The sequence below is a fragment of the Procambarus clarkii genome, chromosome 37, assembly GCF_040958095.1.
Source record: "Procambarus clarkii isolate CNS0578487 chromosome 37, FALCON_Pclarkii_2.0, whole genome shotgun sequence".
Lineage (NCBI taxonomy): Eukaryota > Metazoa > Arthropoda > Malacostraca > Decapoda > Cambaridae > Procambarus > Procambarus clarkii.
Window position 1 is genome coordinate 11,891,003 of NC_091186.1, and position 15,826 is coordinate 11,906,828.

Genomic DNA, 15,826 nt, shown 5'->3' on the forward strand with positions numbered 1-15,826 from the left:
CAGATGACACTAAGATCTATGGTAAAGTGAGAAGAGAAAGGGGTATTGAGACTTTACAAAGAGATCTACATGAACTCCACAAATGGTCAGATGACTGGCAAATGCTTTTTAATGTCGATAAATGCAAGACCTTGCATGTGGGGCATAACAATCCACGTCACAAATACCAGATTGACAGCACTACCTTACAACATATAGATGAAGAAAATGAAGAAATGAAAATGACAGAATCCATCATTCACTAAAAGTTGCACAACAAGTGAGAACATTAGCCAGTAAAAAAAGCGAACCAAACCCTGTGAATAATCAAACGCACATTTACCTTCAAGGAAATGATTTGTTTTTATTAACATATTAGGTACATCTGCATTAGTGCAAGTAGTCGTTCAATTGTATAAGTCTCTGGTGCGCCCCCACCTGGAATATTGCATCCAGGCATGGAGACCTCATCTTCAGAAAGACAGCTGCTCTGGAGAAGGTGCAACACCGGGCAAGAAAAATCATAAGCAGACCTTAGTCATCTTTCCTATCTGGAAGGGTTGAGAGCCACAGGGCTAACAACACTGCAAACCAGGCATGGCAGGGCGGATCTCATCGAAACCTTCAAAATACTAAACGATTTTGAGGATGTCGATCTGGACAATTTCTTCAAAACGTCAGGTGTAACACGAACAAGAAGCATCGGGTTCAAGCTCAACAAGCCACAATGTAAGACTGAAAACTGGAGATATTTTTTCACCCATAGGGTTGTAAACCCATGGAACCGCCTACCCGCCGAAACCGTAAACACCAAAACTCTGCTGGGTTTTAAAATACAGCTGGAAAAGCTCCTCAAGGCAAATGGGGGGAGGGGACCTTTAACAAACCGCCGGCTTCCTTTCCTCGTCGAGGCCACTAGTATTAGTGGATCTCAGGTAAATGTTACTGTGTGACTGACTCGAGTGTTCTTGATCACTCGCCGCAGGTGGAGCACCGGGGGCTTGGTTCTTCATCTTCTGACTGGAACTGGGCGGTTGAAGTGTCAGTACTGTCCTGTCTCTCTTACATCTATTCTACTTGTGTCTCCCCTTGTATAGTGCAACGCTGCGCCTGATTTGTGACTTTACAAAATTATATAAACAAAATTGTACTTTCATACTCTTTGTAATATTATTAGTAAATATAATAATAATAATATTATTATTATTATTTGTATTATGCCTACTACTACTACTATTATTATTAATGGTAATGTCTTCTCACTGACGTAATACAATAGAATAAAAACCCAGACATGTGTATTGTAAAATTTATGTAAAGAATTCACACCAAGTCTTTTGCACTCTCCTAAGTGCTTTGTCTAGGTCTGAGTGTGTGATTAGAATAAGACTTACATCTTAACATTTTCACTAATAAGACTTGGTGTAAATTATTTACATAAATTTCACAAATACACAAGTGTGGGATTTTTTCCTATAATATTATTATTATTATTATTATTAGTGAGAAAATCTGTAGGAGCCGTGATGAGAGGTTCGAACCTGTGCGGTGTGTTTACTCTCTGTGGATTATTAGTAGTAGTAGTGGTATTGTATAGTTAAATTGAGAAACACTGTACGAATGATTGTGTGTGTGTGTGTGTGTGTGCGCGTGTGCGTGTGCGTGTGCGTGTGCGTGTGCGTGTGTGTGTGTGTGTGTGTGTGTGTGTGTGTGTGTCACTAATGACTAGCGTCATGAACGTGTTGCAACATTAGCGAGGCAGCAACGTCAGTCATTATGAGAGATTTACATTTCGGGGTCGACCATATGACTGCAATTTGCATCGCGGCTCTAGATTTGGTTTAGGTGAAGTGCAGCTCAACATGTCTTAAATCATTACCAGGAATCAGTGCTAATGAACTTAGTGATCAAATTATATTTACGCTAGGGTGGACTTAAGACAGTTTAGAAATGTGAGAGCGTCGTTGTGCATACAAACGAGCTCTGAAGAGACTGCAGCCTTGGGGGTATTTTACGTCAGCAGTAGAGTTCCATATATAGTATCTTAGTAGGTTAAGAGAGCGGCGGGTGGAAAGGCTTCTTTTATCATTGATAGCAAATCACTCACAAGGTTAAGTAATGCGACAGTTAGCACTGCCTGAATACCCTCCCAAACCACCATTAGGATCATTCAGCCCTTTCTCTATCTGAATACAAAACCCTCCCACGCACTATCACATTACTGCAACCTGCACACCCTCCCTCCCACGCACTATCAACATTACCAAACCTGCATATAACCTCCCACGCACTATCAACATTACCAAACCTGCATATAACCTCCCACGCACTATCAACATTACCACAACCTACACACCCTCCCTCCCACGCACTATCAACATTACCAAACCTGCATATAACCTCCCACGCACTATCAACATTACCACAACCTGCATATAACCTCCCACGCACCTTTATACCCGCCTCCTCCCAACCACAAAAACAATGCTTCGGAGATAATACAAGTCCACGTGTTTATTTAACACTATCACGAGCAGACACGACTCAGTAATTCTCAGATAAAGTGTTAATTCTCGCCGGGATTATGCACAAAAGTGGTCGAAATTCTTGTTTATTTGACATGTGGTTTTAGTTTGGTTTTGGTCCTCCAAATAAAGATCCAAAAGTGATTCCGTGCATCCGTCAAACCCCCTGTTTATGAATGAAAAACGGTTTACACAACTTATTTCGTTCGAACACTTCCGGAACAAGTGCTTCACTGACGAATTTTGTTCGAACCACAACGCTGTTAACAGCCCGTCCTCCAAACAAAAGTCCAACAGTGATTCCATGAACCCGCCAAACCCCCTGTTTATGAATGAAAAGCGGTTTACACACGACTCACAACTGCTGACGTTCGAACATATCCGGAACAAGTGCTTCACTGACGAATTTTGTTCGAACCACAACGTTGTTAATGCTTCACCCACGTACTACAAATACAAATAATCACCAACAGAACCTAAACACCTAACCTAACCTATGTCTATATATGCATAATTTGCTAATATATTATAATATTAATTTATATTTGAGAAAATTCTCGTTTAGAATGAACAGCATGTTAAAATTTATGAATGCGTCTGTGGGGTCGATTGCTGGATGTAATGGACTTGAGTCGAGGACGGGTTGCATAAACAGGGGGTTTGGCGGGTGCATGGAATCACTTTTGGATCTTTGTTTGGAGGACGGGCTGTGCAGCGAGAACATCAGCGAAGCATGGTTCGAGAAATGTTCGAATGTCATCAGTTGTGAGTCGTGCGTTATTTTTTTTTTATTTAAAAGAAATGGGGTTTGACGGCTGGATTAACAAGCATTTGGCTTTTGTTAATGAATAAGGGCTGCATTTTATATATATCTGATACAGATCAATGTAGATAGGTCTGTTTCCGCTTAGACTACGAACAATACCTGTTACTGATGATATTAGTAATGGTGATGATTGTAATGATGGTGATGGTGTTAATGATGGTGATGGTGTTAATGATGGTGGTGTTAATGTTAATTATAATTTGATAGTGGTGATGACAGCATTAACTAAAATAACAACATTGACTGTTATAAAACGAAAATATAAAAAGTACAACAAATAATTAATTACCAATAAATTTATCAAGCTGAATTGACGTCTTGGAGTTCTACGGAAACATTTCATTATCTTAAACCACGTTCTGATGTGGAGCAGCCATGGGCGGCTGGTGGACCGTGGGCGTATTAGGGCCGCAGATGATGGCTGGGGTGGTCGACCGTGGGCGTATTAGGGCCGCAGATGATGGCTGGGGTGGTCGACCGTGGGCGTATTAGGGCCGCAGATGATGGCTGGGGTGGTCGACCGTGGGCGTATTAGGGCCGCAGATGATGGCTGGGGTAGTCGACCGTGGGCGTATTAGGGCCGCAGATGATGGCTGGGGTGGTCGACCGTGGGCGTATTAGGGCAGCAGATGATGGCTGGGGTGGTCGACCGTGGGCGTATTAGGGCCGCAGATGATGGCTGGGGTAGTCGACCGTGGGCGTATTAGGGCCGCAGATGATGGCTGGGGTGGTCGACCGTGGGCGTATTAGGGCCGCAGATGATGGCTGGGGAGGTCGACCGTGGGCGTATTAGGGCCGCAGATGAAGGCTGGGGTGGTCGACCGTGGGCGTATTAGGGCAGCAGATGATGGCTGGGGTGGTCGACCGTGGGCGTATTAGGGCAGCAGATGATGGCTGGGGTGGTCGAACGGTCGGCCATGGAAGGGTTATGGCGGTTCCATGGGCGTGTGGGCGCCCTCTTCCGGCTGGACGGCCGTGGACATGTTGGCGTCCTTAAGCGGTTGGACGTGAGTTCCACTTCCTATCGTGCCATTGTTGACAAAACGGAGCGACTTGAGGAAGAACGTTTAATTCATATGCAGGCGATGAGTCACAATAACGTCGCTAAAGTATGTTGACCAGACCACACACAAGGAAATGAAGGGACGACGACGTTTCGGTCCGTCCTGGACCATTCACAAGTCGATTGTGAGAATGGTCCACAATCGACTTGAGAATGGTCCAGGACGGACCGAAACGTCGTCGTCCCTTCATTTTCTAGTGTGTGGATTGGACAACAACGTTTAATTCATATTATATTAATATATATTAACATCTGGTTGTGAAGTACCACTACAGAAGAAATATATAAATTAACAAATTCCTAATAGAGAGTTAGATAATAAATAACGCCATAATCCTTGCTTTAACGAAGATCCTCGTTGGCCGTTGTCATACTAGTTGACTAGCTTCAAAAGATTGCCACTTGCTTAACTAAACGAACTATGGAGGTTCAGTTCCTAAAACTATTATGTGCCTCTGTAATCCTTTCCACCGCCGCCAACGGAATAGGTATGGTGTGCATAATAAATAAATGGATGAATGAATGACTTTTTAGACCGAGTTATTCATCAATATACATTTGTATTAGAGTAGAGAGGGTAGTCTATAATATTAGAACATAAATTCAAAAAATTCAAATTTTTATTCATGTAAAAGTTCATACATAGAAGAAGAGTTACAAACATAAAGTTGGATTTACAGATAAAGCTTGTACATACAATACCTAAAGCTAATACCTTAGCGTTTCGGCCAAAAATATGTTCGGGCATAAATAAGTTTGCGTTTGTTGTTAAATAATCAGGCATGGTAGAATTAAGTCATAAGCTGTACAAGATTTTAGTATCTGCTTCCCACCTTTAATGATGATTACTTTTGATTCAATACAGTTGATATGTTCAAAGCTTTACTGGCATTATCCACCGACGACAGTCACTGTTCTGTTTTCTGTTGAAATTTTAAAACAAATCTGATTCCAGGTTCAGGGGAAACCCGTAAGGATTGAGTAGGAAACTCATATTCAAGAAATTCGGGTTCTGGTGACACCCCAGGGATTTGGAATACTAGTCATATTAGTGAGGATGATAAAAGCATAGGGAGTGTGTGTGTGTAGCAGATATATTTCAATAATGTATACTATTGGTAAGCATGTATGAATAGTGAAGATTTACACAATAAAATCAATTAATTTGTATTTTAGAGAAGTACGCTTTTGTGAGGACATGCACATAAAAATGCAATCCACTAGGCTCATATTCAAGACGTTCTACCAAAGAAATGAACTCATTACAGCGGTGGAGATCGTGTGTGTTCATGACGCGCCTCCTGTTCCTCACCTTGGGAACGCCTAGTACCTCAGCCTAGCCCATCATAATGTTCATAGCAGTAAATGTTTATGTCCCTCGGATATGTTCAAACGTTTAGTGTAAATCAACATCTCTTGAGGATATTAGAACAGGAATTATGATAAATGAAATGAACAATAAAACCATGGGTCTTGCCATGTAGTAGAACCAATATTTTTCTAATATAGAAATACAAATTTTATCATCAAATGTCCCAAAATAATAATTTCCGTGGTAACGAAGAAGAGAAATCAGTAGAGACGAGCCTGGAGAAGGAAGTGTAAGTGAGGCATAATAGAGAGAGAGAGGAGCGAGAGACGAAAGAAGTGAACTGAAACCTCAAGGAAGGGAGCGTTGCATTGTGGGCCGGAGCCTGGTTCATCCCTGGGCATCTGGATCAACCTTGACTCCGCCAGGGAAAGGTCCAGTCTGGCACTATAAAATGATGCCAACATCTTCCCTCAGCACAGTGCCAAGAGCAGCTTCTCCAGTGGTTCATCTCCTCCACCTTCTTGTTCTTCACAATGGTCAAGTCTGCGCTGATGCTCGTCCTCAGTAAGTCTCAATAAGAAGTTATATACGAGAGAACTAGTACGATAACACCAACAGATAAATAACTCTACTAAATATTAACACGCTAAGAACACCACCTCTATTTCCTGAACAATACACACACACGACTTGGAATTACACAATACCATGATAAGGAATCAGTACACCAGTTGATTGACAGTTGAGAGCCGAGACCAGAGAGCTAAAGCTTAACCCCCGTAAACTCAACTAAGTGAATACACTTCACAATACACAACCCTCCACCGGAACTTATGTACACTTAAACACTGTTCTTCGCCTCAAAATTCTATTGCCTAAAACCAGCATATTATGTCCTTTCTGGACATAGAGACCTTATTATACCCCTTTTTAATTGAATTATTTTCAACGTACATGTAAACAGCTCTCAGGTACAGTATAATAAAAAGCTTGGTGTTGTTAAAACAACCCTTATCAATACTTTGCATTTCGAACACACACACACACACACACACACACACACACACACACACACACACACACACACACACACACACACACACACACACACACACACACACACACACACACACACACACACACACGCTACGGGGGCCTCGTAGCCTGGTGGATAGCGCGCAGGACTCGTAATTCTGTGGCGCGGGTTCGATTCCCGCACGAGGCAGAAACAAATGGGCAAAGTTTCTTTCACCCTAAGTGCCCCTGTTACCTAGCAGTAAATAGGTACCTGGAAGTTAGTCAGCTGTCACGGGCTGCTTCCTGGTGTGTGTGTGTGTGGTGTGGGAAAAAAAAAAAAAAAAAAAAAAAGTAGTTAGTAAACAGTTGATTGACAGTTGAGAGGCGGGCCGAAAGAGCAAAGCTCAACCCCCGCAAAACACAACTAGTAAACACACACACACACACTTTGCATGTGTGTGTGTGTGTGTGTGTGTGTGTGTGTGTGTGTGTGTCTCTCTCTCTCTCTCTCTCTCTCTCTCTCTCTCTCTCTCTCTCTCTCTCTCGTATTCTTTTCCTCTCTCCACCTTCCCTCTCACCCATTGGGTAATCTTGGCTATGTGAAAGTCTAGTCTAGTATTGATACAAGAGATGTATTTGGTATTCCAGGAGTGCGACTTAGCCAAAGTAGAAATGCTCTACAAATCAAGGGCCCCAAAATGTGGAATGACTTCCTAGATCAAATCAAAGACTGTCCTTCTCTCAACCAGTTTAAATGAAAAATCAAGAACTACCTAATCAACTCTATGTAGTCTACCTTAATTCTTAAATGTCAACCAATGCATTGCTATTATTGAAAATTAATTACTGAACCTGTAATGCTGCTGATATCTGCTGTGTTAAAAAGGAATACAAAAATTGTATTCCTTCTTTTAATTCTGGGAAAATTACTACATGTTGTTCTGTTGCAATTTCTGCTCTTCCAATCACTATGTAATAATTGTAATTTTTTATATTTTTTACTTTAATTCATTTTTTCTTTTCAAAAAAATCTTTAGTTTCCATTTATTATCCACATCTTGGAGAAAACGCAGTGCATATTAGTGGCTATAGGCATAGTGGTTGCCTTACCTGCGCTCAACTACTTGGGCTGGATGGTAGAGCCACGGTCTCGCTTCATGCAGGTCGGCGTTCAATCCCCCGACCGTCCAAGTGGTTGGGCACTATTCCTTTGCGCCTGTCCCATTACACATCCTTATCCTGATCCCTTCCCAGTGCTAATTAGTCGTAATGGCTTGGCACTTTTTCTGACAGTTCGCCTTCCCTTCCCTATACATTCTGCATTCTTCGTGTATCCTACGTATGTATGTACTTTTGCTCAAATGAAAATTATTATTATATAAAATAACTCATTTATTTGCATATTAGTCCATTTAAGCTCTTTAATAAATCATAATAAATAAATAAAATAAATGTAAACTTATATTAATTCCCGCTATTTATTGTGTCAATAAAGCCCTGCTGGGAGGCGCCAGTGCTCAGGTGGGGTATAACCAACAACCTCCTGCCAGGTCCTACGGCGCCCCGGACCTGAGGGATGTGGCCCCTTCCCTGGAGGGTCTAGAAGACCCCGTAGCCGTCCTGGCCGCCAATATTCCCGGGGGCGGCGTCCCTGGCCAACACTACCCGATCCTGGCCTCTGTGCCACAAACCGGTTTCTCCTGCCAGTCTCAGGAGTTCCCGGGTTACTTCGCCGACACCGCTGACGAGGCCCGCTGCCAGGTCTTCCACATCTGCCAGTTCGACGGCCGCCTCGACTCCTTCCTGTGTCCCAACGGCACCGTCTTCAACCAGCAGTACTTCGTGTGTGACTGGTGGTTCAACGTCGACTGCGCCGCCTCCGAGCAGTTCTTCGCTCTCAACTCCGAGATCGGCAAGATCCCCGAGGACGCAGATGCTTCCATCCGCAGTGACGCTGGGACGCCCAACCAGCTTTACAACGTCCCAGAGCAGCGTCAAGCTTCCCCATCACCTCCCCCGACACCCTCACAGCTCTACAACAGACCTAACCGGCTCTAAGTGTATCACAATGTCTAGTCATTCACTGCTTTACAATAGACCCAAAAGCTCCTACCTTATCTCCAGCATCTTCCCTATAGTCACTTCACAGTTTTAAACCGTCCAAACCGGATTTAACCTTATTCCAAGACCATTTTCAGCGCCATTTCACCTGTACAACAGGCCTAACAGGTTCTGTCCATTACTATGCGTGCTTCAGCCTATCATTTCCCCGGTATGTGACTACGCAACCAAAACTTCGAGCATAGATGCACATTTAAATTTTTATTTATAATTTTAAGGATCTTGTTCTCTATGTACAAAACAATACTGTCATAGTCTCGATTATTTCAAGCTGATAAATTATATTAATAAAGGTTTTGTAAGCTGTAATATAATATTATTTTTCTCCGGCAACTTTTAAACACAGATTATTTAATATTAATTACTATTATAATTATTATTATTATTGATGTGGTGTACTTGTATTGTTCACCTAATATTTCAATAGGATTTGAAAGTTTAATTGTACTTAATAATGTGCGATACGAATAGCAAACCCACAGTGATGGGTCAGCCTATCCTCCTAAAATGATAATGCATACAGCAACTATTTAGTCAAACACACAAAAATTGACGGTTGGACCACAACAAATTCTCGCTTAGAATTATTGAATTATCCCAAATGACATACTAAAATTGAAAAGTGTTTGAAGAAGTTACTCTAACCTAACCTATCCAAGCAAACTTAGGCGTAAATAGTACATATATTACTTCAGCACTGTGGAGAAATGCCCGACAGACCACTGGAACATTATCTAACACAGTGCACAGTTACAAACCCATTAAGATTTCAACTTAGATTCAATAGATCGGAAGTTGTTAAACACATATGGCAAAATCTTACTGAAGCGACCATACGAGTCATAAATATTCATACTCCGCCCAAGTAAAACAGAAACAAGCAACACTTAGTGGGCCAACCAGAGGCTTAGGGCCCGCGCAAGAATATCCTTGCAAAAAAAAAAAACATATTAGTACATATGTGCAATGCCAACATAATATAATACATAAATACTATACTAGGCCTAGGAATGTCTAGGTATGGTTTTAAGCTTAGTTTTCTCGTGCCCTCTACGAAATTAATAGTTCAAACCTAACTAACCGTGAACATTGCTCCTCCAACCGTCCATTTTCGTACGTTTGACCAGATAGTTGCTGCATTAATATTTTAGGATTATATGTTGTAACAATTAATTATATTATAATAAGACAAAAGCTCCCGGATTTGATTGTCATGACAGAACCGTTTGTGTAATATTTTTTCCCCTCATGCCTCTGTGCACCTAGTTGTAAATTAGCACCTGGGAGTTTAGCAGCTGTTGTGGATTGCGTTCTGAGTAAGGTCAGTAGGTGGCATAAAGGAGCCTTTTGTCCCTTACTGAGTTTTACTGAAGATGATTCCAAGGGCCCTGAAAACGATCTAGCAATATTTTCCACCTTTCACCAATATATATATATATATATATATATATATATATATATATATATATATATATATATATATATATATATATATATATATATATATATATATATATATATATATATATATATATATATATATATATATATATATATATATATATATATATATGTCGTATAAATTGCAGTTATAAGTGTATAAATAAGTGTAATACATTCTATAGTAATTCACTTCTTTTCTTCACCTTAAAAGTACGAAAATGAGTTTTGGAGAACTCCTATTTCAACTAAGCCCTGATGCTAAGAAAATAGTTAGAGGGATAGAAGCTTTAAACCAGAAAATAATAAATACAGAATATGCGGTCATATTCAATTAAATATATATATATATATATATATATATATATATATATATATATATATATATATATATATATATATATATATATATATATATATATATATATATATGAGAAAGTGTAGTACAAGAAAAATGACATAAATTATTTTTATAAATTTGTCCATATATACAGAAGCGTTTTAGCAAACCATTTGCTAAAAATGTAAATAAAAAATCAAAGATTTACCAAATTCAATATAAATTAAATGACGTACACAAAACATTATTTAAGATAAGAATTCACACAATAAAAAATATATATGAAAGCAGAAACTTGCAGAAGACGAGATTAACATATGGAGTGGGTCAAAGACTCAATCTTTGTTGTTCAACTCGGGGTGCCATTTTTGCAATGTGAAGGAATTCCTATGTTATGATCAGCCCGTCCTCCAAACAAAGATCCAAAAGTGATTCCATGCACCCGCCAAACCCCCTGTTTATGAATGAAAAGCGGTTTACACACGACTCACAACTGCTGACATTCGAACATATCCGGAACAAGTGCCTCACTGACGAATTTTGTTCGAATCACAACGCTATAAATGCTTCACCCACGTACTACAAATACAAATAATCGCCAACAGAACCTAAACACCTAACCTAACCTATCCTATGCCTATATATACACAATATGCAAATATATTATAATATTAATTTATACTTGAGAAAATTCCAGTTTTGAATGAACAGCATGTTAAAATTTATGAATGCGTCTGTGGGGTCGACCGCTGGATGTAATGGACTTAAGTCGAGGACGGGTTGTAGTTATGATTTAGTTTGAAGCCACTGCAAGTTAGTATAGTGAAATCTCTGTAAGTGAGTGACTCGTGGCTTAACAGTGATCTCAGACTGTAAAAGGCGCAACTTGCCTAAGGAGCGATCCTCATAAGTGTTCAACTTATACGCTGTTTAAGGTAATGTGAAGTGTTCCCCACGTATTGAACATTGGTTTTGTGTTGGGCTTGAGGCATTAACAACCTCTGGAGGGTTATTAAGGCCGCCACAACAGCTTACTGACCAACCAGCAAGTATACTTTGGTCATGATCATTGTCTCGGATTAAATTAAACTATAGCTGTATATATTGATTGGAGACGTGGTAGTGGTAGACGTATCGCAGTGAATATATTTATTTATTTGTTGTTTTTAAATATTATTATCATTACTATTATTCTTAATATATCTGCCCTTTAAGTTTATAAAATTAATGAAAAAAATGTTGTCAATAAATGCTGAAATTTGTTCACATTTAAACTAAAGTGGCTATAAAATTTATGGAATATTAAATTCTTTGGAAGCAATAATATAAGGTAAAAAGAAACTAATAGAATTTAAACTGTACACAAATTTAATAATGTAAAAAACGCTCTTCTAAAACAAATGTTTATACCACGTCCAAATGTTTATTCAGGGTTTAGTGAAAGTGGGTTATTGGTTCTTCAGGTGCGCAGTATATTTGGTGGTAACCTCCAGTGAAGCTATTTGGTGCTTGCGGGAGCTTTGTCCAGTAGGTGTACTTAGCAGGCGGGAGTTAAGTTCCTGCCGTCTTAATACTTGGGTATACTGGGCACTTGCCCCACGGTTCTCGAGGTTCCACCATGCTGTTGTGTTGTTCATGAGTGATCTCCCTACGAAAGCCTGGAGTTTAATTATCTTTTCAAATTACATTTATATGTGCTTAACATTTTATTTATTTATGCATAATATTTATATAATAATTACATTTATAATTTGTGCATAACTTTCTGAGAGTAATCCTGTGCTTTAACAGACGGGCGGGGACCATACTCTGAGCAGGGGGCCAAGTCCCCTTCATCTTGGTAGGGGGGCCAAGTCCCCATCATCTGGGTAGGAGGGGCCACTGTGCCCATTATCTGAGTTCGGGGTCCCAGTGCATTGCTTTGCCCTGGCCTACAATGCTGTTATGACGGCCCTGAATTAGGATAACGTGTAGATTACATCCAGGGGGAAGGCCAGTCGTTAGTGTAGGACTCTAGAAGGGCTCTTGCCAGTGATGCCTTTGACCTACGAGTAAATAGGTACCCGGGAGTTAGGTAGCTGTTGTGGGTTGCATCCTGGGGACAGTCAGAAGTGTGCATTTGCTATTTGTGTCTGCAGAATCGAGCTATTTGCTCGAGGACCCCGTCATTCTTATCGATCTATTTTTCCTCTATTATATCTACTACAATATTTCTTTCTAACACACATCCACATGAAGCAGCCAATAGCAGCTGTCTAACTCCCAGGTCCCTATTTACTGCTAAGTGAATAGGGCATCAGAGTGAAAGAAACTCTGCCCATTTGCCTCTACTTAGTCCGGGAATCGAACCCGGGGCCACAGGATTACGACTCCCGCGCGCTGTCCACTCAGCTACCACACCCCCTTAACAATAGTAAAAGTATGTGGGGGGGGGGAGGGGGGGAGGAATGGAAGTCAAGCACCATAGGCTGTATTGCTCAGATCATTATACTTGAGTTTTATTTAGCAGAGTTGTTAACGATGTCTAAACCTTCACTAATCCCAACAGCAAGCTCTTACACACACACTCGGACGCCCGCACCTGTGAAGGGTAAGGCCAGAGTCTTTTAACAGTAAATTATATTTATTTAGCTGTATTGGTTATAAACATCAAGTCATCATCCATGTTTGGTTTCAACAATCAAGTTTTCATTTTTATCCATTCAAGAGATTGGTAAATATAACTATATATATATAAGTTACCAAGAACCACTAATATTGCAGTAAATGTTCCATAACTATTATAAACCAATTTAAGAGGATTGAAATTTACGCTGGCTTTTGAACTGTAGAAGAAGGATTGAAATGCTGTTTATGAATGAAAAACATTTTATGTATGACTCCTAATTGGCGACGTTTGAAATTGTCTTGAACAGGGCTTCGTTTTCTTTCTGTGCTCGAATCCCACATCCTGTAAATGCCAGCCCGTCCTCCAAACAAAGACCCAAAAGTGATTCCATGCACCCGCCAAACCCCCTGTTTATGAATGAAAAGCGGTTTACACACGACTCACAACTGCTGACGTTCGAACATATCCGGAACAAGTGCTTCACTGACGAATTTTGTTCGAATCACAACGCTATAAATGCTTCACCCACGTACTACAAATACAAATAATCGCCAACAGAACCTAAACACCTGACCTAACCTATCCTATGCCTATATATACACAATATGCCAATATATTATAATATTAATTTATACTTGAGAAAATTCCCGTTTTGAATGAACAGCATGTTAAAATTTATGAATGCGTCTGTGGGGTTGACCGCTGGATGTAATGGACTTGAGTCGAGGACGGGTTGCAGCGTGTAATTGCAAGCCGTCCTTATAAACTATGGCTGAGGCTGACATCCTCTATTATAATATCGTGTTAGTAAACGCTTCACCCACGCTCTAAAAACACAAATAATTCCCAACACAACCTAAACGCCTAACCTAATAAGGCCTAATTACACACGAAATGCTAATATACTGCATATAATAAAGTCAATTTACACACGAGAACGATTACAATTTGAATATACAATACGTTAAAATTGACGAATGCGTCTCTGGGGTCGGCCGTTGCTTGGACAAGCATAGTCTGAGGACCAGTGAAGCCTAATTAAACTTAAACCCCCATCCCCTAACCAGGGGCCAGAGAGAGTGAATGTGCCGACCTCAGAGATGTATTCTTCAACTTTAACAAAGAATGTATTCAAAATGTTTCTTATTTTATTTAATAATCAATGTAATCTATAACACAACCCTTTTCTCATTCACGCACTATAATAATGTTATCTTTCTTACCTTGTTAGTAAGTAAATATACCCTCGGGGAGACGAAAATTATATTCATAATGAGTTGGAGGAAGATATAACCCTCCGGAGATGTATAACGAACCAGCAAGGTTTGTTATATATTTAACTATTTTAGATATGTGGCGCATATCTCCGTACAGGGAGGAGCGTACGGCTCTGGTTAGGGAAGGAACCAGGTGAAAGAGGAACGGACAAACCAGGTAAGCCAACGTGGAGCCTAAACGTGGGATCCAAAACCCAACGTGGGATCCTGTCCTGGAGCCTAGCACCCTGGCTACCAGCCAGGGTGGAGCATACTAGCCAGGATAGGGCACTGGAGCATGAGCGTGGCATGGAGCGTGACATTAACCAGTGCGGCGGGAGAGACTGGTATGCATGGAGTGCGGGGAAGGCCTTGGGCGCTGACGGTCCCTGCTGCCTGGTATCTAGGTCTTTGCGGGGGGGGGGGGGAGGGAAGGGGGCGGAGATGAGACTGTAATGGGGGTTTGGGGAGGTGTTGGGATCCTTCCTTTGATAAGGAGTGTTGAGGGGACTTTCCCGCAGCCGTAGTTGAGTATGGTAACCTTCCGTAGCAACAACGGGTTCACAGCATCGAGTTGAAAGGTTTAAACATTGGAATCCTGATATTTAGCGCTGTCACCTACGTCGCCAAATATTTTGAAAACAAACATTAAAAAACAATTTTTTTTCTTATAGTAGTATACACCACTATTCACTGATCTCGGGAAAATTAACAGAAAGTTCCTGCTAAAAATAATTTGCCTGTACTCGCATAAAATAGACGATTGACCAGAGAATGGCCTTTGATATTGTAAACCATAACTACCTCTTACTTAAACTTCGTCACAATGGTATCCGAGGCCTTGCTCTGAATTATATTCATTCCTATCTCAGTGACAGACACCTATATGTAGCCATCAATAACATAACCTCTCCCATTCTACCACTACCAGTAGGAATGCCCCAGGAGAGCATCTTGGGACCTCTCCTATTTCTTATATACATCAATGGTTTGCCAAATGTTTCTAACATTCTTAAACCTATACTATTTGCTGACGATACTGCTTTCGCCTATTCTGACCCCAAACCCCACACACTAAATAATACTGTTAATAATGTTCATCTGATGTTCAGGCTTGTTCGCATTTGTATTCCTCACGTGTGCCCCAAAGACTGAGGTGATTTGATAAAATACCATGCCCAAGATTACCATCAGAGTGCCGGCGGGGGGATGGGAATTAGCCTTGGCTACCATCCTCTTTTGTTCGATCGTGTTGGTAGAGTGGTTAAGGGATCCTGTACATCAGATGCATTGCTTCTGGCAGTATGGGTTCGAGTCACTTCTGGGGTGTGAGTTTTCA

The 15,826-nt window shown here is 40.7% G+C and overlaps 1 protein-coding gene across 1 annotated transcript; it reads left to right on the forward strand.

Annotated features, from left to right (window-relative positions):
- The first annotated feature begins 6,168 nt into the window (after window positions 1–6,168).
- Window positions 6,169–9,058, forward strand: LOC123765985 (uncharacterized). Its single transcript, XM_045754848.2, has 2 exons — window positions 6,169–6,269; window positions 8,218–9,058. The coding sequence occupies exons 1-2, from the start codon at window positions 6,239–6,241 to the stop codon at window positions 8,778–8,780; spliced, it is 594 nt and encodes a 197-aa protein (XP_045610804.2). The 5' UTR covers window positions 6,169–6,238; the 3' UTR covers window positions 8,781–9,058.
- The last annotated feature ends 6,768 nt before the right edge of the window (window positions 9,059–15,826 follow it).